This window comes from Canis lupus, chromosome 24, assembly GCF_048164855.1.
Source record: "Canis lupus baileyi chromosome 24, mCanLup2.hap1, whole genome shotgun sequence".
Classification (NCBI taxonomy): Eukaryota; Metazoa; Chordata; class Mammalia; order Carnivora; family Canidae; genus Canis; species Canis lupus.
In genome coordinates, this window is record NC_132861.1 from 50,529,750 (window position 1) to 50,554,227 (window position 24,478).

Sequence of the window (24,478 nt, forward strand, 5' to 3'; positions counted from 1 at the left end):
GACGGAGCCTGGGGGGTTTGAGAGAGAGAGGGTGGGATGAAATAGGGGTCTGGGGAGCGGGAAATTTGCAGGCAGGAAGCTGGTGGTCCAGGCTGCTACGAGGCGAGAGCAGCTCTCACCCCACAGAGGCTGACAGTTGTCGCCACTCTAGGAAGCACTCGCCCATCTGAGACAGACTGCTCTTGAGGCACACAGTGGACACTGACTCGTACGTAGGTGGGAGGAGCGCAGGAGCAGAGTGCTGGGTTAGTGGCTTCTGACCTGGGGAGGGTCCTGGCCCCAGCGACACCAGGTCAGCCTCCCGCACCCTGCATCTTGAGTCCTGGGTCCCCTTGGCCCTCTTTCAGGGCCTCTGGGGGAATGTGATACATGTGGGTATGAGAGGAAGGAGTTGATGCTCCCCAGATGGCATCAGAACTCATCACAGTGGCCTTTGGGTGCTGTTGGAAGCCACAGGCCAGCAGAGGTCTCGCGTGGGCACCTGCTCTCCATCTGTGTCCCTGTGGACACATCCTACATCAGTCTGTCTGGGGCAGCTAAAATAATCCCAGAAATAAAATTTCCATCGCCTTTGAGCCCTCCCTTATGGAGCTGCCTCGCCCCACCCCATCCCACCAACCTATCCCATCCCTAAAAGTAAGTTGCATCCAGTTATAGCCTAGTGGCTGAACTCTAACACTGAACCACAGGGGAGCCAATGTGAACGGCCCCTGGGGGCCAGCACCTGCGGAGGGGGAGGGGCTTTTGTAAAAGGGCTGTTGGGAAAGGTGTTCTTGAAGCAAAGGGCACGACCAGAGAGGAGGCCCAGGTGTCCGTCTGGAGTCATCACATCTGAGCCCCAGTCTGGGCACTGGGCTACCTGTGGCAGTGACTGCTTTCAACTGACCACATATCATCCACAGGCCCTGTCCTAGCCCAGGAGGGGAAGCTCCCTCCACCCTGGCTGCCCATCCCATCACCCTCCTTCCAAGGTTTCTGACCTCGTGGGCCTATTTTGACCTCTAGTCCAAGCTGGGTAGAGCCATGGCACATTCACTTCAAGCCATGAACTGGGAGGGTCTGTGTCCCTGAACTCACTGGTGTTGGGGTATGGTTCCTCTTCTGTCAGGAAAAGTGACCACCTGCCATCGCATCATGCTCATAGATCCTAAAACAGGTCTTTGATTGGAGATCCCAGTGCGGGGGGGGGGGGGGAGCGGGGGGAGGGAGTCAGCAGTTTAGTGCCTGCCTTTGGCCCAGGGTGTAATCCTGGAGTCCCGGGATCGAGTCCCACATCGGGCTCCGTGCATGGAGCCTGCTTCTCCTTCTGCCTCTCTCTCTCTGTCTCTCATGAATAAATAAAATCTTAAAAAAGATTTTAAAGAAACTTCAAAGCACATGGCTAGGAAGTAGCCATTCATTTTATTCCTAGAAGCTCGTGAATCCGAGAATGGTCCCGGGACACACTATTTCCCTGTTGCTTGGTTACTCTGGAGACAAACCCCATCTCCAGGGCGCACAGCATTCCCAGGGAGGTGGAGGCACTACCCACGGTGAGACAGGCCACAGGGGGCCTCCTCGCCACCACCATTACGCTACTAACTTTGCCGACAGAGGGGAACAGGTTTTAGAAACACTCACTGGCATTAGATACAGGAAGAACGCCCTTAGTTTAGTATTTACACATTAGACACATTAATGACACCACATCATTCAGCCCCACTCCAGAAGGGTAACTAACTCTCCAAAAACCTTTATTTAATAAAACCAGAACATCTGATGGTAAACTAATAACACAGACTCAAATGTGCTAGATGCAAGACGTTCAGGGGGCTTTGCTTCTCTCTGGCACACATGGGCAACATGTGTGCAGAAAGCACCTGTGTCCCCCGTGTCCGACTGAAGGGGCAAGTTCAAGCTGCTGCTCAGGCCAGGGCCGTCGGGGTCTGAGGTCTCCCTCCGTCCCGGTCCCGAGTGCCCCACACCGAGAAGGGCTTCAGCGCCACTCTGGTCACGTCTGCCCCCAGATCCACACAGTCCCCGAGAAGGCCGGGACAGTGAGACCCTGGAGAACCCTGGTAGTTCTGTAAGATTCCTCCTCCTGCCTGTAGCTCCCGCCCTGCACCCACCCGGGGGGAGCTGTGGGGTCCATAAGAGATGGACTTCCTTAAGAAACACGGCTAGGGGCCTGCCTGGGCTGCTCATCCCCGCTGCCCTGCCACCCAAGCACCCGGGGAAGAGAGCCGGCCGACCTGGGAGGCACCCAGGTCCCCGCCCCACACATCTGGACCGCAGGGAGGCAGGAGCGGAGCAAGGGAAGGCCACGGCCACCCTTGCACACCTCGGGCTGGAGCTGGTCACCAAGGCCTCCAGACGCTCTGGGCTACGCGGGTAGCGGTCAGGCTGCCCAGGGCTGCTGGCACCAAGTCTGGCCCTTCGGCCGGCGCTCGGGTCAGTTCAGCCTCGGGGGCCTCCTCCAGGTCGGAGCACGGGTCGTCCCCGGGGCCTGGGGGGCTGGGCAGAGGGGACCCCAGGACCCCTCCCGTGGGCCAGCCGCTTCGCCCGGGGGCTCCCGGCGGCCCGGCCAGGGCGTCCCCCAGCAGATCCCGGAAGCTGCTGCCCTCGCGCAGGGGCATGGACTCGAGCAGGTGGTTCAGGAGTTCTGCGGCGACGGTGGCATCGATGGCCTGGCACGTGGACACGAACGTGTGCACCTCGTGCATGCACTGGATGTAGCCGGCCGCGAAGCGCTCGCTCGCCTCCGCCTGCAGCTGCTCGCGCTCTGCGCCCGGGGGCGGGAGGGAGAGAGCGGCGGCCCGGGGCCGGTGAGCGGCGACTGCGGAGGCCGGGCTCCCCCAGGGGCCCTGAGGTCGCCGGGCGGGGGGTGCCCAGCCCCGGCCCGCCCGCGCCCCCGCCACTCACCGCGCGCGCGGCCCCGCAGCGTGCCCTGCACACGCCGCACCGTCAGCTCCAGCACCTCGGCGTTCTCCAGCTTGGCCTGCACCTGCGGCGGCGGGGCGGGGCGGGGCGGCGCGGTGAGGCCGGGCCGTGCCCCCGCCGCGCCCCCGCGCCCCCGCCGCGCCCCCGCGCGCGCCCCCGCCCGCCCTCACCTCGGCGCCCGCCAGCAGCAGCCGCAGCTCCTGGAGGCTCTCGTTGATCCGCGCGCGCCGCTTCTTCTCCACCAGGGGCTTCCGGGCCTGCGGGAAGCGGCCGACTGAGCCCCGGCCCGGCCCCCCGCCCCCGCCCGCCCGCGCCCGCGCCCGCGCCCCGCACCTTGCGGTCCCCCCGCGCCTCCCAGCCGTCCTCGTGCTCCCGGCCCGCGCGGTCCCGTCCCGGCGCCAGGGGCGGAGCCATGCCCGCCCGGCTCGGAGCCCGGAGCCCGCAGCCCGGAGCCCGGAGCCCGCCGCGCCCTCGCCGCCCCGCCGCGCCCCGCCCCTCTTATAGCCCCTCATTTGCATCTCAATGCGCGGATTGGCCGGCCGGGCTCGGGGCCGCGGGCTCGGGGCGCGCGGCGGCCAATGGGAGCGGCGCGCATTGTCCGGCCCCGCCGCCCGCCGCCCGGCAGCTGGTGGGGCGGGGCCGGCGGGGCCCCCAGCGCGGCCTCCGCGCCCCCGCCGCGGCCTGGGGCGCCCGAGGGGGCGGTGACCCGGGGCGCGGCCGCGGGGGCGCCTCTGTTGCCCCTACCTGAGCCAGGCCCCCGGGTCCGCGTGCGCCGGGGCCGCATCCCTCGGTCCCTCGTCCTAGTCCGCGCCAGGGGCCTCCCGAGGGGCGTCGGGGGCCGGGGGGCCGGGGGGCCGGGGGGCCGGCACCGTCAAGGGGGCTCCCGGGGTGGCGAGCGGCTCCCTGGCTCCCCGGAGACCCCTGCGTGCTGGTCCCTCCCGCGCGGGACTCGACCCTGCACCGCGTCCTGCGCCCGCGCGGGGCCGCCCTGCCCTCCTCGGGTCACCCTTCTCCCGGGCACCCCCCACACCAGCAGGCCTTTCCTTTCTAACCATCATCGCTGCCCCCCTGAGCCCCGCAGGTCCCCCTAATCCCCTTCACTCCCCCGCCCCCCGCCCTCCCCGCACGGACATCCCTGCCCTCGTCCCCGCCCTTCCCTGCCCCCCCTCCCCCCGCTCCCGCCCGTCCTTCTCCCCACTCCTGTTCATTCTCCCGGGCCAGGCTCCTCCGCCCCCCCCCGCCCTCCTCGCCTCCCTTTCCCCCCCAGCACCCCCCCCCCACTGGCCGAGGCCGCCGTCTGGTCTCCGTAACTTGATGCCCATGACAGTTGGCAGCTGCAGCGGCTCCGCTGGAGAAAAGCGAGGGCCGCGCCAAGAGCGACAGGTGTTGGCCGCGCCTTTGTCTAGGCGCGCTTTGTCCAGCGTCGGATGGCGGGTGAGCCTGTGTCCGCCAGACGACCGCCCCCGCCCCCCGCGGCCGCCCATCTGGCAGACCGGCCTCCCTGCGGGTGGGGTGTGTGGGCGGGGGGCCGCGCCCTGGGCAGCACCCTGGGGACCCCGGCTGTTCCCGGCACAGCGAGGCTGGACGGGCAAGATGGGCTCTGGGCAGCACGCCTTGGCACAGGCTGAGCCTCCCACCTGGAACACTCTTCAACACCCCTCCAAGGATCTATCTACTCACTGTTTAGGTCTCCGCCTCCCTATTCCTCTTCCTCCTCCTGGTGGGAGCGCACCTGCCCCGCAGTAGCGCTGCACCCCTACCCAGCCCCACACTACTCACCAGGGACTGGGATCCTCAGGGTCTGGTCCCCACCCCTCCAGGCTATAAGCATCCCTTGTCAAGGGTACCTAGGACCTCCTGTCTACCTCCAGCGCAGAGCCTGGCCTTGGCAGAAGCCTGGGTGGGTAGAGAAGGTGAGGGGATGTCCCAAGCCCCGCTGGAAAGCAGTAGGGGAAGGAAGCATCCAGGGGCTGCAGTGCAGTGGGTTGTAGGACTAGGCCACAGATATGCCTCACCCTAGCCACCTGACGTTGGATCTTGCAGCCCTCCCTGTGACTCCTTTGACTCTGGGCTCCCCACCAGAAGGACCTTTACAGACAGGGTGAATTTGGTAAGAGGTTTGATGTTTCTCAAAGTCACCTCACTGACCTCTATCTGTAACTACCTGAGAGTTTCTCCTGTTGACTTTCACCTCTCTGTACTCAGCCTCTTGTTTGCTTCCCGTAAGCAGGCTTCTAAGACCTCCCAGCCCAGCATTGCTTACCCAGGTAGAAAGCTACTCCTTTACCTCGATCATCCCCTGTGGTTCTCAGTCTCCCCTGCATGCCAGGAAGCTCAGCTCTCTTCCTTCCCCCTCACCTGGCAGCTCAGAGCCCCACCTGCTTTTCTTCACTTACTTCTAGTGGTGGTGCTGACAGGGAAGGGAGTTCAATGTGGACCCCATGAGAGCCTATAACTGGCCTGTGACTTTATTCTTCTTCATCACTTAGACATCACTCCAGGGAAGGAGATCCCTCAAATAAGTACAATTAGGTTTCCACTACTTTGAGAACATGAAATATGAAAAAAATTCATTGATATTTCTTCTAGTCTGATGTGTATGCCTCCCATCACCCATAATATTATTTTAATAAAGCCAAATAGCGATTTTAGAATGCTCTCCATGAAGGACAGTTACTATTGGAATAGGATGGGCAGTGCCCTAGGGGACACCTCTGGGAAAAGATCAATAGAACATTTGATTTGATTGGGGCATGGGTATGGGGAGGAAGGCATGATAAAGGCAAATAGCACAAGAAAAAATGAGAGGCAACTAAGAACTCCAGGAAAAATGGAAAACAGAAAGCTCCCCACAAAGAGAAATATAATCTCAGCACATTGACTGACCTAGAAGCTAACAGTTCTCTCACAGTCACAACAGTATAACACTGTTCATGAGGTTTCAACATCTGGAATCAATCTATAGAGAAGGCAAGGAAGACATTATGGTTATGAAACATGATATAAAGTTGACTTTGTAAAACCCAAAGGATAAGTGACAGTTGTCAGGAGGAAGGAGGAGGCTGAAGAGAGTGAGTAGGGACCCCAAAAGGTTTGTCTCACATGGGAAGGTGGGGTTTGAAGAATGCTATCTATAGAGTTGAAGGAAGGAGAAATGAAGTGCTGGGATATGCCTCATTGTGACCAAGTACCCTGAGAGAAAATAAAAAGCACAAGGATAGAGCAGGGTATTAGAAGTCAACAAAATCCTTGGTTGGACCAGAAGTTGCTCGAGGCCCCATCTTTGAAGTTCACCTTAGTGGGCCTGTTGGCTGGCTGGCTTGGCCTTTTTCTCCCAGAAGCCTGGTTGTTCCACCCCAGGGCCACCGAGCTCTCTCTCCTTCCTTTGCACAACCTCCCCTAGTGGACCCATTTCCTGCCATTTGTCCCTTGGACTGATCCTACCTTCAAAGGTTGCTTGAGCACAGACTTCCTGAGCATTTGGGCCCTTTGATCCCTCCAGATCCAGGAACAGAGGGCAGCAGAAGCTGGGCAGGGCTGTGGTGGCCACAGGAGGACCAGTTAGCGGCAGGAGTGGCAGGCCATAAATCCCCAGGGAACAAAGGCAGCGGCCAGCCTATGGATGTCCAGGCCCCTTGTAGGCAATCAGCCCAGAAAGCTCGGAGAAGCTCCTTTTGGTCTGGAAATAAAGGGGAGGTGTCTTTGGGGTTAAATGGTAGATAAAAACACCATTAAGAGTCCCCAACGGCACTCGGTTTAGCCAAACAGCCATATCTGGTCATTTAAGGCCAGTCTGCAGAGGCTTCCATACTCACCCTTGCTCCCCACCCCCACCCCGTTCCCCCATCACCACCAGGCCAGGAGGCAGGGAGTCGAGCCCGCCCTGCTGCTCGGGGAGCTCCTGGGAGGCTGGGCACTGGGTCCAGGATCCATTCATCTCCTTGCTCTGATGGCCATGGTACTGGCATGAACAGTGGGAGGCAGTTGGAAGCAGCCCCCCACCCCATTTTGACCAGGGCCCGCTAGGCTGCTTCACTGTGGAAGGGACTGGGCATGTGGGGTGAGGGGATTGTGCAGTGCTGCCTCTATCGTCTCTGATGGAGACACGAGGCCTTTCTGGCTGGCATCCTCTGACATCTGCCTTCAGCCCCGTGGCCAGCACACTGCCAGCCAACCCAGCAGGGACGGACAACCTAGGGCAGGGTACAAAGGAACAGAGTGGGTGCCCGGGGCTACACCTCAGAGTGGACAGGCACTGGGGGCTGAGCCAAGCAACCCCAACCCTGCATCTGCAAGTGAAAAGCCCATGGGAGCACTAGATTATAGGATTGGATTTACATTTTATAAAGTTCACGTCCTAAGAGTTCACTGGGCTGCGCTGGCAGCAGGCGGTGAGGGTGCGCGTGAGAGAGATGCCCACGCACATGTGCAGGGAGGGGCCAGCTGTGCAAGGGAAGAGATGAGGGACGCCTTTGTGACAGAAGTGGCCCTAACACAGCATTTCTAAAGTTCCTTTTTTTTTTTTTTTTCAATCTTCTGGTACTCTTTGATCTCTATTGTTTTTGCTCTGCGCTACATTAAAAACACATACAATGAACAATAAAAATATACTTGCTTTATTTACCAATTTTCTAAAAAGCAAAACAGTCATAAAAAGACACAAGCAGTAAACAAACATATTGCACTGGGTGAAGAAGGTTTTGGTTTGTGCGTGAACAAACCACTTGTCCGGCAAGGCTTACCAAGTCATTACACAGACTCCGAGAGCTTATGTACATGTCTTTTTTAGGAATAGATTAAAAAGAAGGCTCAGTTTAAAATCAAGAAAAGGGTTTCACGACCCCCGTGTAAGCACACATACTAAAAGGAAACACGTCTCGATGCGTGGCACCGTGTAAACAATTTCACAAAATGCTCCTATTGTCAACTTTCCAGCACGCGTTAAAGCTACGCAGTTAACAATCAATGAGCACAAATCATGTACTTCAACAATGCTGATGGTAGACATTCATAACAGTGGAGAATGTTTTGACAGTTGTATGTTCAGGTAACATACTTGTGACCTTACTAGCGTCTAACTCCCTAATGATCTCACGTCAGAGGCAGGAGGCAGGTTGGGAGGCATCTATTCTCCACACAACGCACAGGCTACCACCCTCATTTTGGGCATCTGAAGGTGATGTTACTTTATAAATAATAAAAAAGACCCACCAGTATTCTTACGTTTAGGTTTATGAAAGGTAGGATTAACACCCAAATATAAGATTGAAAAGCGAGCGGATTACAAGGAGGCTTCATTTATTCTAGTAGCCGCTTCTCCACCAGAGAGCAAGGGGAAGCCTTTCTTTTCCGTTTCTACAAACTCGACCTGATTTTAAGTCAATTGTTTCACCCGTGGTAACATTCACTCCAGGGACCCATATAGCGCTTCCCCCAGACGAGCTTTGGGATAGATGATGCAACATGAGGTTTTGTAAGCAGATGGGCAGACAGGCCTCACTCCCTCCCTGGTGTGTCCCAGTGACCAGAAAGTGCTGGTGACACTAGGACCGTCACTGCAGGGGCTGGGGACCGGAAGCTGCCCCCAGGGAGGCCAGACTCATGTAAAGACAGGAGGCCGGTGTCCCAGCCCAGGGTGCGGTGGGAGAGGCAAGCTAACGGCGCCCAGGAAAACACAGACGCGGCCACCAGCTCACAGTGTCAGCGGCGACTCTCTGCCAGAGCTCATGTCTGGGACAAGCACCAACAGGTCCCAAATGTGGCGATGAGAGCCTGGTCTACAAAGGGCAGTCACCCTAGAGATGACCAACAATGTATTTCATCTACATACTTGTCATGGTCTGAAAAGGATACAAGAATGATGTCGAAATACACAGAAGGTTCTGGCGTGGGCTAGTCTGATGGCCTTGGCCACACAACCACGGGGCCTCTTGTGGCCATCTCTGCTTTGCTGACCGCAAACCCAATCACCTCAGATCGAAATGTTTGCCGCTGTCGTACCTGAAGCTGAAGCTGCTGGTTTGCCAAAGTACGCTTCACACCCTTTCACGCGCAGTTGGGACAGGCTGTAATCTCCATTTGGTATGTTTTAGAAACATCTAGTTTGACTAGACGATGATTTAGATAAAAAGCAGCCCCCAGAGGAAAGAATCTGATCTGAGCCACACACACCCTGGGGCAGCTCGGGAAGGGCCTGTTTGCCATCAGCCTGGAAGATGCTCAGGACACCCCCCGGGGCCGTGGGAAGCCTCCTCAAGTCCACAGACCTCCCTGCCTTGTGCAAAGAGGGGATTCAGTCTTTCTCAAGTTAAATAATAATGACATCTGTCCCCCTGGCTCCCAAACTCTGTATTTATGTTTTAAATAGAAAAATGTATTTCCGCCCAAACCTTTCTCACCCTCCACAGTTTTAAGTCATTCCTTCGGAAAACTATGGGTTTTTTTGTTCTAAAACGAAAAAAGCGACACAAGGGTATCCGTCCATTGGATCACAAACACGTGGAAATCTTTCATGGCTTCCGAGCACCGTCTAACGTAGGTCATGGGCTGCCGGCGCGGGGCGAGGAGTTAGGTCCGTTCTTCCCTGCTTCGACCCGAGGGGGCTCCACGTTCCTCCTCCTGGGTGTCCGTGGCTTCGCTGGGACCCAGGGTAGGACTATCTTCCTCGTACGGTACACAAATACTGTCTGGTCCCTGGTTCTCACAGTAAACACATTCCTTAAAAGAGAAAATGTAAAGTCAGGAGCAAAAATGACACCTTCGTTACCGGCAAGTGGTTGGACCTGAGGGAAGCGCAGGGGACCACGGCCGGTCACGGGGCTGCTGGAGGAGCGCGGGAGGGTGGGGAACCTCTGAGGGGCCGCTGGGACCTGCCTGCTCTCGAGGGAGGCCACGCTGCTCCCCAGGGGCCCCACTCTCCACTTCCCTAAGCCCAGGGGGGCGTCCAGGCACTTGTCCCCTCATCAGAGAGGCCACTTTACATGGCGAGGAGATGGCGAAGCAGGTAGGCTTGGGCTCTGTCCCAGCTGCTCCCCTTCCTGCCTTCTCTAACCTCAGTTTTCTAATCCGGAAAATGAGGCATCAACAACGTTCTGTCTCATTCCCTGAGTATCTGTCAAGCACCTGTCACGTGCCAGGCAGGTCCTAAGCGCTGGGATTCACCAGTGAACAGAGACAAAAATCCCTGCCCCAGTGGGGGCGACATCCTGGTCGGGGAGAGGGACAGTGACCTGAGAGAGAGGTGCCACCAGAGTATTAAGGATGGAAGTCTAGGTGGACGTGGAACGAGGCACACGGAGGAGGCCTGTAATCTCACACTGGACCTTCAGAAGAGGCCACAGAAGGTGCCTGATGGAGGGGGTCCTGTGACACCCGGCCCTCACAGGGTGGAGCCTCACTCCCCTTCCCCAAGGTGTGTGGTGCATTCAGTGATGCCTCCAGCAAAAAGGAGGTGAAGATGGGATGGAGGGCAGTGTGGGACCCCCCCAGGCTGGGTCCTACCTGCCCTCCCTGGGGAGCAGGCCGCCATGCCACCCGGACACCCAAGCAGTCCCGCAGACAGCACCCACTTGATGGGTGCGTGAGGGAGCCCCCTGGGGTGTGTCTTCCAGCCTGCACGTGATGACAAGCCCCAGCCAACATCATGCCTTCACCTTCAGGGGAGACCCTGAGCTGGAACTGCCGGCAAGCGGCTCTTAACCAGAAGGAACACTGGGAGAGCCTCAGTGTTTATGGCTTTAGGCCACCGAGGTTTGGGGATTTTTGCTATGAGGCAATAGACAACCAGTCAGGTGGTGTGTGACCAAAACGTCAGAAGGAAGCCAGAAGGCGTCGCTTGTCTCTGAGAGAAGGGCTTCCGGGCAGAGGCAAGGGCAAGTGCAAAGGCTGGGCAGCAGGAGCCTGCCTGCCACATCCAGGGACAGGCGAGAGGCCCATGTGGCTGCGAACAGTGAGGGAGGGGAAACAGCAGAAGGCTGATGGTGGGGGGTGTCAGATTTTTATGGCTTTGCAGCACTTGGTTCTGACTAGGCGGGGACACCACTGAGAGGGACAGGACTGTAGGGATGAGAGGGGACGTCATACAACAGGAGGCTGCTGTGAAGATCCAGCTGAAGGAGCATTGTGGCTTGGAGGTGATGGGGGGAACGGGGCCTGTCCTGCAGGTGCAGGAGGTGATGGGGGGCTGGGGTCTGTCCTACAGGTGCAGGAGGTGATGGGGGACTGGGGCCTGTCCTGCAGGTGCAGGAGGTGATGGGGGGCTGAGGCCTATCCTATAGGTGCTGGAGGTGACGGGGGGCTGAGGCCTATCCTATAGGTGCTGGAAGTGATGGGGGGCCGGGGCCTGTCCTACAGGTGCAGGAGGTGATGGGGGACTGGGGCCTGTCCTGCAAGTGCAGGAGGTGATGGGGGGCTGAGGCCTATCCTATAGGTGCTGGAGGTGATGGGGGGCTGAGGCCTATCCTATAGGTGCTGGAGGTGATGGGGGGAACGGGGCCTGTCCTGCAGGTGCAGGAGGTGATGGGGGGCCGGGGCCTGTCCTACAGGTGCTGGAGGTGATGGGGGGCCGGGGCCTGTCCTGCAGGTGCAGGAGGTGATGGGGGGCCAGGGCCTGTCCTGTAGGTGCAGGACAGAGATGCAGCGCTCAGCGGCTGAAGGACATGGAGACCCTGAAGTGAGCGGCTTCCAGGGCGTGGGGCTCAGAGGGAGTGCGGATGGGCACAGACTCATCCCGGGAAGTCCGGGGCAGGAGAAGGCGCAGCTGCAGGGGCCTGGGGCCTGGTGGGAGTGGGGTTCCCACCTCACCTAATGGTCTACGAGACCACTGAGGGTTTATGATAGGAGACCCGCTTCCCGTTTTCTGTGTGTTTTTTTAATTGAAGAAAGAATTGAAACAAAGAAACGACTTTCAAACGTCAGAAAGCCCTTGAGATCAGACTTTCAGAAGACCTTTTTGAGAACAACATTGCAAAGTTCTTTAAAGTAGACTCAATAATATCACGGCATCATTTGTTTTCATTAACTAACTAGAGTTTTAGAAGTTCGAGTTGTACAGAAGAGCGGCAGGGCCCCCACGGCGCGGGGCCATCCCAGCGCCGTCTACCTCCACGGCCCCAGACGAGGCCGCCGAGCTTACCGTGAGGTCCAGGGCGGTGGGCAGGCCACCGGCCCGCAGCCACGGGTGGACGTCCTGCAGCTCCTGCCTCTGGCCCTCCGTGAAGCGGGGCTGGGACTTCTGCATCGCTTTCAGCTTCTCCCGGTCTTCCTTCAACACGGTCTCCAGGTTCCTTCACAAAATATTTAGAAATAGGTAAGCTTTAGGTCTTATGGGTTTTTTGCGTTTTAATAAAATATACTATGCTCATATTTCATAAACTCAGTATCAATTAATCTTAGGTGATTTTGTTTCATGCAAATTTCCTTTTTCTTTAAAATAAATTATCCTAGAGCGCCTGGATGCCTCAGACTGTGAAGCATCTGCCTTCAGCTCAGGTCATGATCTTGGGGTCCTGGGATCGAGCCCCGCATCGGGCTCCCTGCTTAGCAGGGAGTCTGCTTCTCCCTCTACCTCCGCCCAACCCCACTTGTGCTCCCTTGCTCTCTCTCTCTCAAATAAATAAATTAAAAATAAAATAAATTACGCTACTTAAGGCAACTTAATCACCCTAGTCAATAATCTGTAGTTTTTCTACTAAATTGGTAATCCAAGTAATGATTTCGGTTCCATTTTGAATTAGTCAAGGGAGCTGGGTACCTGCAAATGCTTGGTTCTACACAGGCTGGTTAACTGGACACTCTCGCTGTCAAGGCAGTGGGTGCGACAGCCGTCCCTGGCCTCCTACACACACTGGGCTGGCTTGAAGCTGCCCTGGAATTGAAGCCCCAGTAACACCCCCCTCCCCCAGGCCTGGCTGTCCTGAGCCTCAGCATTAACCCCTCCTCCTTTCCCCAGCTCCCCCCACCACAGGGGCCGCAAAGGCACAGCGACCATGGGGTCTCCCGCACAGCCTGACACAGTCACAGCGGTGGTGGCCCAGACCCGGTCACTACGGAGCAGCCGGTGGCTTAGGTTGCTCACATCCCTTGACCCCTGACTCCTGCATCTTGAGGACAGACACACCCCATTTACCCCACAGGTGAACGGGCAACAGAGCAAAAGGGAGATGTTGGCACAAAGGCTTTGCGAGCATGGAGCACGATGCTCCGGGGGGTGACGGGGAGCCTGTGTTCCTCACAGCCCACGGCAGGTCACTCTGTCCACACAGCAAGGCTCTGCGGGACCAGGGAGTCATCCTGGGTGACCCTGCTTCTCTGTCTACTGTGCTCAACCAATCTGAGATGAGGCTTTTGGAGAGCTGTCCCCCCCGTCGGGCGGGCCTGATTCTTGGGGTGTCCCATGTCCCTAGGAGAAGGCTGGGCGGTTACCGGGAAGGCATCTGGTACGTCATCATGACGCTGTCGTCCGTGTCGGCCATCAGCAGCCAGACGGGGTCCTGGAGGACGTATTTGATGAAGTGTTTACTTTCTTCCATGTCTGCCTTCATTTTTGCTTGGTGATTATTCTCCGAGGAGTCAATGCTTCCAAAATATTTGCTGGTATGACTTGTGTCACTGCTGCCTTTAAAAAACACAAAGCACGTGGCAAGTGAGAACCTTTTACATGAAGTTAAACCTCGTATTACAGCAGTTTTAGGGAGCTGATGAGTTTTACTTGGTAACGATTGCCCAGGTTGGTAGGTTTTCCCTTCTCTTTCCAGTTCTCAAATGCTCTGGATGACACCAGGATTCTCTCCTGGGTCGGCCCTGAGAAGTCCAGACAGGGCTGCGGCTTAGGAATCGTGCTCCCTGGGGTGCCTGAGCAGCTCGGTCAGTTACGTGTCCAACTCTTGATTTCAGCTGGGGTTGTGATCCCAGGGTGGTGGGAACGAGCCCCGAGTCGGGCTCTGTGCTCAGTGCGGAGTCAGCTGAAGATTCTTTCTCTCCCTCTCACTGTGCCTACCCCCGCCCCCCCGCCCCCAGCAGAAATCACGCCCCCTGCTCCTCGACTAGGCCAGGCTACAGAGAAGCTGGTTTTGGGATCTGGTTTTGCAAGCGGGAGGCAGCTGTCCTGGCATATTTTCCAGCGAGCCTTCCGTGTGGAGCACAGCCAGAGAACAGGTGCGGGAAAAGCTCCCTTCGGGGAGGCGGGGCTCTCAACGTATGGAGAGTCTGTGTGCACTCCCCATTGCGGCTTCTGGATCACACCTGAGTGATCGTCGTTGGCGGAGCATGCAGCCCACACCCTAGGTTCACACGAGGGGAGCTAACTGGCCCTCCTGGCAGGCCCAGAGAGCCTGGGGGCTGGTCCAAGATGGTCCAGAAGGGCCAGGGGGTGAGGATGCAATGACAGCAATATCAAAAGCAAACAGGTGGAGGGAATGCTGACTGGCAGCGCGGGGGCAGGAGGAAGGAGCCACTTGGAGTGCCAGCCGGACACCTGCCGGGACCTGGTCTGCACTGGGTACTGGACCCTGAGCACACGCGGGCCTGTGGCCTGGGGTTTGGGAGAAACTGGGCAAGCCCAGGGACACTAGGTGACCATCGTCCACAGAAACCTGAAGTGGAGCGACTGAAACAAGCCTGCTCCCGCAGGATTCTGTGCTCCCAGCGCCACCAACGTACCAGTCCCACTTCTGGACGTGTCGCAGCCCAGAGAGCCAGAGCCCAGGGAATCGGAGGTGGCGGAGGCCCCACTCCTGGACAGGGCCGACCCTGTGGCCGAGCACAGGTCCTCGTGCAGCAAGAGGTCAAGCAGGCCGCTGGACGTGGAGAGGGCATCGCTGTTCTGGGCGTCGGCGGGGTCCTCACGCTTCGGGAACAGGGAGAAGATGGAAGAGTCAGGGCTTGGCACCCAGAGTGGGGCTTGGCGGTGGGGGGGTTGCTGAGGGCACTGTCTGCACAGGGCTGCTCAGGGACAGAGCCCGCTGCGGCCCTGCTCACGTGGCCGGCCCTCCCTTCACGGCCTGCGACGGAGGCCCCATGAACACATCCTGCGGTTCCTGGGATGACAGCGACAACCTCGCCAGTAGCCTGTGAACGCCACCTGATAACCCTCATTTTGGGACAATCACGCCAAGGACAGCAGTTGCTGGGGAAGCAGGGAAATCCCTCAGCAGCACCCCAGTGCTGCCGCTCACGGTCGGCGGGGAGGGGGCGAGGGCTCTGGTTCTCAGCAGAGACAGCCGTGGCCTGGCTGCATCCTCACCCTCGGACCCTCGGACCCAGAACCGCAGGCCCAGAGCCCCAGAACCAGAGTCGGGGGGCCCGGGCACACTGGGGGCGGTCACCTGCGGCCACCAGGTTGCGTTCCCTGTCCGGGGAGCAGGGGCAGGGTGCCCGGGCAGCTCCTCCTGAGCCCGGGTGGTTGCTCGGCCTCACGAGTGCTACTGCGCACCGCAGCGCGGCACCACACGCAGGGGCTCCAGGAGCTCGGCGGAAGCACAACCTCAGCCTCATTACCCGAGCGAGGACAGCACGCCAGGGGCCCGTGAGGCGTGGAGGGAGGCGGCGGATGGCCTGGTCCAGAGCTCCGTCCTCTGCCTCTCCTCCCCCGGGCCCCGGCTGCCAGGTGCCGCCCCCGCCCCCCCAGCCCGAGCTCTGAGCGAGGCTTCATCCTCGGGAGTTCCATTTAAAATTTTGAGGCTCGGGGGATCCCTGGGTGGCTCAGCGGTTTAGTGCCTGCCCTCGGCCCAGGGCGTGATCCTGGAGACCCGGGTTCGGGTCCCACATCGGGCTTCCTGCATGGAGCCCGCTTCTCCCTCTGCCTCTCTCTCTCTCTGTCTCTCATGAATAAATAATAAAAATTAAAAAAAAATAAAATAAAATTTTGAGGCTCATAATGAGTCAGGGGGTTACGTGTGGTCCTTCGGACCCCTGCCTTCACCGCCAGGCCGTCCAGGCAGCTTCCTTCGTGGACCCCGAGCAAGGGAAAGCTCCCACTTCCTACTCTGACAGGCCGGTTAACGGGAGGGCGCCGGCGTCCAGCACCCGCCCCAGGGGCCGCGATCGGTGCCGCGTCTGCCAGCAGCACCTGCCTCCGCCCGCCCCGTCGTCCGCCCCGTCGTGCCGCCCCGGCCGTGTCTCTAGAGCATGAATGTTGGGAAACCCTTACGATTGGCGCTGTCTTTGGCTGCCGGTCCCAGGAGGTGCCGGGTTTGCAGTCGGGCCCCGCCGTCCCCGAGGACCCCGCTGTGGCTGCGGCCGCGGAGCTGCCCTCAGGGGCCTCCTCCAGCTGCAGCAGGTTGAGCTGCAGGGGGGAGCTGCCTCGGGACTGGAAGAGCGGAGGGGACGCCCTGCCCGTGGGCCCCGAGGCCGGCGCCGGGGAGGCCGGGGTGGCCGCGCGAGATGCCGCGGGCCCGCGCTCTGCCTGGGGACAGGCGCACGGCTGTTTGGGGGGTGACGTCCGACCGGCGAGCTCAGGCTGCGAGGCAGGGATCACGTGCGACAGAAAGTCAGGCTGGCCGGGGAAGAAGGCCTGGGGCAGGCCGGGGGGCACGGCGGGGAGGGGATAGTTGGGTAACACCAGTGCCATGACCGGGGCCAGGGGGACGGCGAACGGCGAGGGCTGGAGGCCAAACTCGTGCCGGGCGTCCACGGGCAGGGGGGGCACCGCGAAGCTGGCGTGGGGGGCCACGGGTGCCGCCGCCACCGCCCCGGGTGTGGGCAGGATTCCTGGGGCTGGGAACACGGGCAGGGGGTACGCTGGCACCGAGGCAGGGAAGGGCGTCGTGGGGCAGCTGGACTGGGACGTGTCCGACGGTGACCAGGCCGTGGCGTTCAGGCCCAGCAGCGGGGGCCGGAGGGGTGCGGACCCCCCAGACCCGGTGCTCTCGGACGAATCTCGAGGCTTGGCCCGTTTGGACTTCAGTTTTCTGTTCTTCCCGGTTTTTTTCCAAGATGAATCTATTCCAGAGGCATTTCTTAGTCCCGGAGTGGCTAAAATAATGGGGAAACAGCAGAGTTAAAATGTCAACATTTACGTGACTCCTGCTGAGTCCGTTTTTGGAGACTTTAGGCCCCCAGAAACGTGAGGGCACCTTCTAGTTCAGCAGGCGTCCTGTGTTTGCAGATGTCACCCTAAGAGTTCCCTGGCCGTCACTTCCCTGGTGAAGTGAGAACAATAGGGGCAAAATGTTCACAAAACCAGACTCCAGGGATGCCTGGGTGGCTCAGCGGTTGAGCGTCTGCCTTTGGCTTAGGGCGTGATCCCAGAGTCCCGGGATCCAGTCCCATGTCGGGCTCCCTGCATGGAGCCTGCTTCTCCCTCTGCCTGTATCCCTCTCTCTCTCTCTCCCTCTCTCCTTGTGTCTCTCATGAATAAATAAAATCTTAAAAAAAACAAACAAACAAAAAAAAAAACAGACTCTACCAATTTCCAGGACTGCCATTAACGGCAAGAGCACACGCACCGTTTTCTTCTGGTGTTAAAATGTCCTTTCTTTTACAAAATAATGGTGATGAAAAAATGGCATTTAAAAGGTTTCATTTGTCCAAAAAAGTAAAAAGGCTGGTAAGTCCCTGCTGTTCCCCAACATTGGTTTGTGAAATCTGAAAGGTAGGACCGCTGATCTCATTTAACCTTATTTTTTAATTTTACAAGTTTTGTCACTACTGTTCCGTAAAATGAGATGTTTCCCGCTTTACCTGTCAGGTGAGGGGCAGTCAGAGGGTAGAAGGGAGCCGGAGCTCCTGGAGCCACCTCCCTCCTCTCTGGTGACCAGTGCTGCTTTAGAAGGCTGGAGGTCTCACGGGCAACAGGGGGGACTCTGGGCTTGTCCCTACACCTGCCCTGGCCTGGATCCTGCGAGCAGTACTTTGGGCTGGGGTGTCCTGTCACGCCTGGGAAGGGTCCCAGGAACCTCAGTTTCTCCTCCCGTGTCACACAGGGTAACTTGGGGCTTTGGCAGCAGGTGTGCGGAGACACCTCCTGTCAGCTGTGCCAAGCGCTGCTCCTTACCTTCGTTCCATGCTGAAGACCAATGGGCCAGTCCAAGGCAAAGTGCTAAGTGGGTAGAGGCTTTGTGATTCAGGCCATGTCTGGGGTTCTTTCTGTAGGAAATCTGTCCCTTGCTGGGACTGGGGGCTGAAGCACTGGGCTCCTGGGATAACACATCAGGGGCTAGACAGGGCTGCAGTGGACAGCTGCACAGTCTGTGCACTGCAAAAACTGATGGGGCAACGGGGCAGGGGGGAGCTAGAACTCTGCACTAAGCCAGGCCCACAGGGTAGATCTGCCCAGGGTGGGGGATGACATCTTTTCCTAATTTCCAAAGAGATTCCCTGTGGCCTGGCAGTCACCCTAAGTCTGGGGAAGAAGGAGAAAATGAAAAGAATGGAAAAGACATAGTCCTTGGGAGCGTCAGTCTCCTTCACTTCTTACATGTTCACTTTGTGGGGCGTCTGCCTAGAGTCAGGGGTGGCGGGTGCCTGTGGTGCATGTGTCTCCCCGGCTCACTGGCTCTGATCGCGGGGTTAGAGGTGGCTCTCTGATCCGTCCAGCCCTGTCTATTCCTCTTCCCTCCAGGCCCTCCGACCACCTGCTGGCTCCCACCCTGAAAGGCAGGGTCTGTCCTCCAGCCCCGAGGCCAGCCTCGCCAGGAGGGCGCATCACCTGGGGAGAAGGGAGCCACTCCCTCCTACGGTGTCCACAGGGGTCTGACGCCAAATGCCCATCAGTCCTGAGGGCAGGTAGGTCCCCTGCCCCGCACGGTCACCCAGCAGCGGCGCTGCCACTGCCCCGTCCTGCGCTCTGCGGGGGCCAGCCTGGGACTGTCACCGCTCTCCATAGCACTGCTCCCCCGTTTCTGCATCGCCGGTAAGTTCCAGCCCGTATCTAACAGGGGACATTTCATATTTTGAAAGCAGCGCTGGACTCTATTCCACCAACAAACTTAGAATCAGGTTTTGCCACTTACTTCTCTCACTCAACTGCCCCTTGGACTTTTCTTGCAAGTAATGATGGCAGCGAGACTGGAAGATACTGAGTTTCCGCATCTCCTTGAACCTGAGCAGGAAGCTCTGCTCCTCCTTCTGGGTGTGGGCGGCCAGCACTTCCTTGGTAAGGCCCAGCGTCCTGAGCGGCTCCTTCTCCGGGCCCAGGCTGCAGGGCCGGCCGTCCGGAGACTCGGGGCCGCTCACGGCATCTTCCACAAGCTCTGGAACAGAAGACGGGACCCCTCATCTGCAAGGGCCCCGGGCCTTAACACGACTGAAAAACCCACAGTGCGTCTCTGCAGAAGGAAGTCCTTCCCAGGAGAGATTGCTTCCTGCTGCCACAGCACGGAAACCCGGGGTCTGTTCGGTTAGCCTTTCGAGAGGGTTAACAATCAAAAGTAAAGACGAGGATGGAGAGCCCTATGACCTGGGCGGCTCTGGGATCTGTCCTCCAACCAACTGAAATCTGGGGTCTCTGGGGTTTCAGCCCAACGTTGAAGATGAAGCTCCTGGGCCATCCCTAGTTTTTTGAGCATGATACGCTAGGCTGGCGCATGACCCCTGTCCTGGTTCCGGTGTGACAACCGTGACCTAGGCAGCTGCAGGCACAGACAGGACAAGGGCAGGGGGGACCCACTGCCTCTCCTATGTGTACGCTTCCCTCACTGTCTCTCTCTTCCCAGCAAAGGACAAATCTGGATTTCATTTCACTCGTGGGTGTTTGTGAAGAACAAGCTAAGTCAGTGACAGTGTCCTTGCTGCCCTGTGGGCACAACCTGTACTAGCTCCTGTCCTCAAACAGGAGATGGGGTGGGGACCCTCAGCCTCAACTAAGGGGTATGCCTGGGACCCCTGCTCCCTCTGTCCCATCCCCAACGCCCCCCCCTTGGGCTCAGCACCACCATGGCTCCTGCCCTATTTATGCCTGAGCAGATGACTGCCACCAGGTGGTGCCAGAGCGCAGTGGGGCTGGCCACAAGGTATGGCTGCACCTGCCCCGCTTCTTTCTGCACCTGGATTCCTAATTTTTATTGTTAAAATCATATCCTCCAAGAACCAGCAAGCATACCTAGCTCAGGTTGTGGCTTCTTATCACCCACGTGAACAATGGTGCTGCTGTAGCTACACTGGCTGGTGAGGGACACCACACTCTCCGCCTTGCAGGGCAGCGTCAGTGGGGGCAGGTGTGCACTAACCTCGGCGTGGCTATTCACCTTGGTGGGCAACGTGGTGTCTTTATAAGAGAAAATGAACACAGACACAAAATGCAATAAAAGCAAACGGCTGGGATAAGAACCACCACTGTCTACACGGTGCATCAATACCCAAGTGACCCACTCAGCCTGCGCACACCCCGGCACGTGACGGTTTGTCCCCAGGTGTTTATTCACAGGGTAAGGATGGAGAAGAGGAAAGTCTGAAACGGACAGTTACAGTCTTGCAGCCTGAGTCCTCTGAGAGGAGGTGGGTGGTTGGGCAGCTGCAGGTGCTCGGGGTCAGCAGCCTCCGGCCAGGGCCTATGTACAGAGGCCACGCAGGCAGCCAGGAGCCCACCCTCTGCTGGGTGCTCTCCTCCCTGAGGGCTAGGACAGAGGCTGAGCATCACAGCGTGACTGACCAACACTTATGCTCCGTCAGCAATGGGACACCTGGTTTCTGATCCTGGTAAGGACGACCAGCAACACTCACAACGTGTGAGGGGCCTGGGATGTAATCTGGTGGGGTGCACTAACATTCAGAGGCCAGAGCTCCTCCGAGAGACATGGAAACAAGACCTGCCCAAGAATGACAATGTGAGATGCCCCCCAGGCCTCCAGCAGCCCCACCTGATCCTGTCCTCAAAGTCCCAGATCACCTTTACCTGTAGCTGGTAAGAAGGTTGCTAACTTTTGAGCTACTCTGGTCACTTAAATACTGTGTCCTTGAAGCCACGCAAACTTCCTGTGGGAGGGAAGGGGGCTTCTGGCTTTCAGTGACACCTGATCCCGCAGCAAAGCACCTGAGTCACCACACACGGAACAGTGCAAACCAACAAGACACCTGTGGAATGCAGCCCGGGGCTGGCCACTGCCTTTCGCTTGTCGCTGGCCTTCTGGGTCGCCATGTTTCCCAGGAACTCACACTTCCTCTTGAGAGTGGCCGCCTCGCTGCAGCTCTCCAGGTACCTGTGCGGAGGGCCGGAAAGGGCGTCAGGCAACACGGGAGCCCCAAGAGTGCATGAACAACCGAGGCCAGGGACACAAGTGCCCACACCTGATGACGCTGTCCAGGCAGCTGATCTGCTGGTAGGAGCCGGCAGGAGGGTTCTTGCAGCCCAGCTCCTCAGGAGAGCTGCCCGCGGGCAGGCTGGTGCCCGAACTGTCCTTTTCCACGGGGACAGCTTTCATCTGAGCAGGAGAACTACTGTGCATTTCTGAAAAAAGGACAAAATATTTTTGAGTTCACACTTGTTTCCCCCAAAAGAAGATTCTCTATTTAAAAAGCATTTTAATTCTACCTAAAAATAAGGCTGGGGGCTCAGAATAGGATTCACAGCCACAGAAACACAGCGACAGCCAGCTGCTTGGGCAGCCCTGCTGGGCATGTGCTCCTGTGCCATCCCCAGAGGGAACCTGGAGAGAGCTGTCACTAGGGCCAGGGCCTGCTTCCTTCTGGGGCTCGGTGACACTTGGTCCAGGCAAGTGGGTCTGGGACTCAGCAGTGGAAAAGGCCAGTTCTCATTTGAACTCCTGAAACTTTCAGGGGCAGTAAGATTGCAGATTCTCTGTGGTGGATGGGTATTCTCTGTCTCTGGGAGAATCAGTCCTTTCAAATAGGGCCCGGTGGTACAATAATTACGTCTCCAGTGGAGCTGGCTGAGGATGCTTCTCTTGCCCTCTCCGCAGGCACCACATGCTAGTCTCTGAGGGACCCTCAAGGCCAGAGCCATGTCCTGATCACTGGTGTGTCCCCAACACCCACACAGGTTGGAGCATGCAGCATGCCCACTAGGGGCAAAGTGCACACATACCCACATGTCCCAAAGGCCAAAAATCCTGGTGAAGAAGAGGTGCAGGTCAGCCCCAAGTGCAAGGGATAAGTCAGAGCCTACCAGGGGGAGAGGCCTACGGTGCACATATGTGCATACATGCAGAGGAGCTGCGTGAAGCCAGGCAGGAGGCTGCAAAATCACAAGGTGGTGAATTGTGCTCAGGTGGTGGGGAGTGGCTGACAGCCCCCTGTGCCATTGGCTCCCCATGAGTGGGAGGCCCACGAGCAAAGCTGGTGCCGTCCACTTCAGATGCCTCATTCATACACACGAATGCTAGTGGGTTGGCGGGGCAGTTCCCTGGGGTGAGCGTGTGCATGTGCTCACGTGAGTGTAAGCACTGACCCTCTGGCCACGACGTAGAGCAAGGAGGACAGAGGCCGTGGGAGCAGGGATGGACGCCTAGGCAACACCTCGACAGGTGTACAAGGTGCCAGGTACATGCCTGGCGACCAGGGTCAGCAAACTGATGGAGTGAAGGCCCACACTGCCCTGCATCAGCACAGGGGCGGGCTGCTGCACAATGGAGGGGACACAGCACGCTCCAAAGGTCAATACCCTGCCATCCGGAGCTAGAGTCAAACCAGGTTCCCCTTGCCATCCTGCCACACTGAGGTTTTATTAAGGAAATGGAGAGACTGTTTTTACCTGCAACAGATTTTTCCTTTTGTTCTCCAGATTCACCAGGATGACTTTTGTTTTTGACGCTGCTGCCATTTTTACAAATTTCCTTGAGAAGAAAAAAAGGAACATGTTATTCCCCGTGAAAGAGCGAGTTCTGAAGGAGAAATCTGGACGAGGCAGGGCTAGAGAAGACATGCTTGGCCATCTGAAGACCACAGAGCCAAGTGGCAGGTTATGTTTTTATGACGTCTTCACTCTTGCTTGATTTTTGGCAGCTTCCCCCCTTAGAGTGTAGAGTAAGGCCCGAGTGAGCAGGTTCAGAGAGCAAGAGGCACCATCCCCCCGGGGACAGGGACAGACGGGCAGGAGGGACTTACGGTCCTCCGTCGGCGGGAGTCCTCGTGACCATTGCTGTCGCTGGAGGAGGTCTGGCTCATGAGGTGTTCATGGGACCCGTTGCTGCCCAGGCTCCCGTAGCCACTGGAGCCGCTGTGGGGCACAGGCTGGGGAGACAGCAGATGGGAAGGCCTCAGACGCAGCTAGGGGTGCAGCTGGTGCTGCGGGGTTAGCGACCCCTGACCCCCTGACATGCCTGGGTTGCAGAGGGGCTGCAACCTGCCCAGCGTGCTGGGTGATGACAAGGTGGGGCCGGGCTGGCACTCAGGGCCAGGCTGAGGGGAGCACCCCAGTCCCAGTCACCAAAGACTCCCTGGGAGAGGATTCCTTCAACCCTTTCCCTCAGCTCACCTGGGCCAGTCTGGGTTCTATCCCAGGGTTTTAGAAATAAAAAGAGGCACACTGCGGTTTGGCCGTGGTCTAAGGAGAGGGAGGAGCAGAGCTGCCCAGCTGGGGCCTGGTGCTCATGTTAAGTCTTCTTGGGTGCTGTGTCCACAGGAACAGGGGAAAGGTGTGCTCATGGCCCCCAGGTCCCAGCACGGTGACCCTGTGGGGGACCACGGGTGGGCAGGCAGCATGGCTGGGGGGGATCTCAGGTGAGTCCTTCAGCCTCTTGCCCAGGGCTGCAGTGCAGACACAGCACCCCAACTACGCAAGGGGGGACGCTGCCCCCAACTATACAAGCTGTAGGTGTGCAGGGCCCAGACCATGGGCACCAGGGTGCAGGGTGGAGCAGGATGGAACGAGAGGAGCCTGAGAAGGAGGGATGGGCACCCCGGGTCTCTGGGCAGCTCCTGGCCACTTGCACAGGGGGACAGGAGGGCGTGCAGGGAGCGTACTCACCTGTAGGAGCAGCCGGTGGATCTGCTCTGTGAGCTCCTGAATGCTGGGGTGCTGGTCCTTCTCCTCCACGAGCGATGGAGCCGAGAACACATCCTCATTCAATGGGCCCCTGTCGGTGTTCATTTGTCTGTTAGTTGGGCTCCATGTTGCACACCTGGGCCGGGCTTGCCTCCTCCCTGCAGACCCCTGGGCTGCTCCCTGCCCACCACTACCTCCTCCCTCCCGCTCCTGGCTCCGCCTGCATGAGGTCTCTCCCACCTGGGGGTACGGGTATGTAGCAGGAGGTGGCTTGGGTTCTGGTCACTCAGTCCTGCCCCATGCCACCTGCTGGTGGGGAGGGGGGCCCCGAGCTGCGCCGGGGACTGGGAGCACTCACACCCTGACTCTGTGTCTGCCAATGATGAAGGAGATTTTTCTGCTCCACGGGTTGATGAAGCTGGACCAGCTGGTGTCCAGGGTGACGTACTCGCCGTTCCGGGCTCGGAACCGAATGGGAGAATAGTCGAAGGGCTGCCCACCGGACTGCACGACTGGGAGAGTTAGAGCAGCGTGGGCGTGAGGACAAGCGCCGGGTGCTCTCGGGAGGGGGAGAGCCAAGGGCTGGTCCATTCTGGAACTGGCTCCGAGCTTCCAGAGATGCCAACCCCCACACCCTGCTTTCAATTGTCCACGATGGACTATTTCCAGAAGGACCACCAC

At 58.5% G+C, this 24,478-nt stretch overlaps 2 protein-coding genes and 1 long non-coding RNA gene across 7 annotated transcripts in view; 1 reads left to right on the top strand and 2 right to left on the bottom strand.

Annotated features, from left to right (window-relative positions):
- Positions 1 to 1,712: 1,712 nt before the first annotated feature.
- On the bottom strand, positions 1,713 to 3,514 carry HES6 (hes family bHLH transcription factor 6). Of its 2 annotated transcripts, none has more exons than XM_072797166.1 (4): positions 3,253 to 3,514; positions 3,090 to 3,176; positions 2,942 to 2,983; positions 1,713 to 2,761 (listed from the first exon to the last, which is right to left on the bottom strand). In XM_072797166.1, exons 1-4 carry the CDS (start codon positions 3,331 to 3,333, stop codon positions 2,633 to 2,635), a joined length of 339 nt encoding a protein of 112 aa, XP_072653267.1. In that variant the 5' UTR covers positions 3,334 to 3,514; the 3' UTR covers positions 1,713 to 2,632. The 2 variants fall into 2 exon arrangements, with proteins under 2 accessions (XP_072653267.1, XP_072653266.1); XM_072797165.1 differs by having other exon boundaries at positions 2,902 to 2,983; positions 3,253 to 3,411.
- A 3,998-nt stretch (positions 3,515 to 7,512) lies between these two features.
- Positions 7,513 to 24,478, bottom strand: part of PER2 (period circadian regulator 2) — a 45,025-nt gene continuing 28,059 nt past the window's right edge. For all 4 annotated transcript variants that reach the window (XM_072796894.1, XM_072796893.1, XM_072796895.1 and 1 more), the window contains 13 exons: positions 24,156 to 24,309; positions 23,780 to 23,888; positions 22,918 to 23,043; positions 22,565 to 22,646; positions 21,142 to 21,301; positions 20,929 to 21,053; positions 19,958 to 20,122; positions 18,870 to 19,109; positions 16,067 to 16,890; positions 14,578 to 14,764; positions 13,342 to 13,534; positions 12,053 to 12,203; positions 7,513 to 9,636 (listed from right to left, as the gene is read on the bottom strand). In XM_072796894.1, coding sequence (XP_072652995.1) covers positions 9,487 to 9,636; positions 12,053 to 12,203; positions 13,342 to 13,534; positions 14,578 to 14,764; positions 16,067 to 16,890; positions 18,870 to 19,109; positions 19,958 to 20,122; positions 20,929 to 21,053; positions 21,142 to 21,301; positions 22,565 to 22,646; positions 22,918 to 23,043; positions 23,780 to 23,888; positions 24,156 to 24,309 — 2,666 coding nt within the window. In that variant the 3' untranslated portion in view covers positions 7,513 to 9,486. The remainder of the gene's footprint in view (positions 9,637 to 12,052; positions 12,204 to 13,341; positions 13,535 to 14,577; positions 14,765 to 16,066; positions 16,891 to 18,869; positions 19,110 to 19,957; positions 20,123 to 20,928; positions 21,054 to 21,141; positions 21,302 to 22,564; positions 22,647 to 22,917; positions 23,044 to 23,779; positions 23,889 to 24,155; positions 24,310 to 24,478) is intronic.
- LOC140616298 (uncharacterized) lies at positions 10,743 to 12,576 on the top strand. Its single transcript, XR_012016843.1, has 3 exons — positions 10,743 to 11,051; positions 11,947 to 12,226; positions 12,364 to 12,576. It is a non-coding gene; the product is annotated as an uncharacterized lncRNA (long non-coding RNA).

Bases quoted from the DNA above. Each gene is read 5' to 3' on its own strand.
- HES6 (XM_072797165.1), bottom strand. From the start codon at position 3,333: ATGGCTCCGCCCCTGGCGCCGGGACGGGACCGCGCGGGCCGGGAGCAC. The intron at 3,177-3,252 runs GTGCGGGGCGCG...CGCTTCCCGCAG, and splicing joins AGGCGCGGGGGGACCGCAAG to GCCCGGAAGCCCCTGGTGGA. The intron at 2,762-2,901 runs GTGAGTGGCGGG...CCCCGGGCGCAG, and splicing joins GCTGCGGGGCCGCGCGCGCG to AGCGCGAGCAGCTGCAGGCG.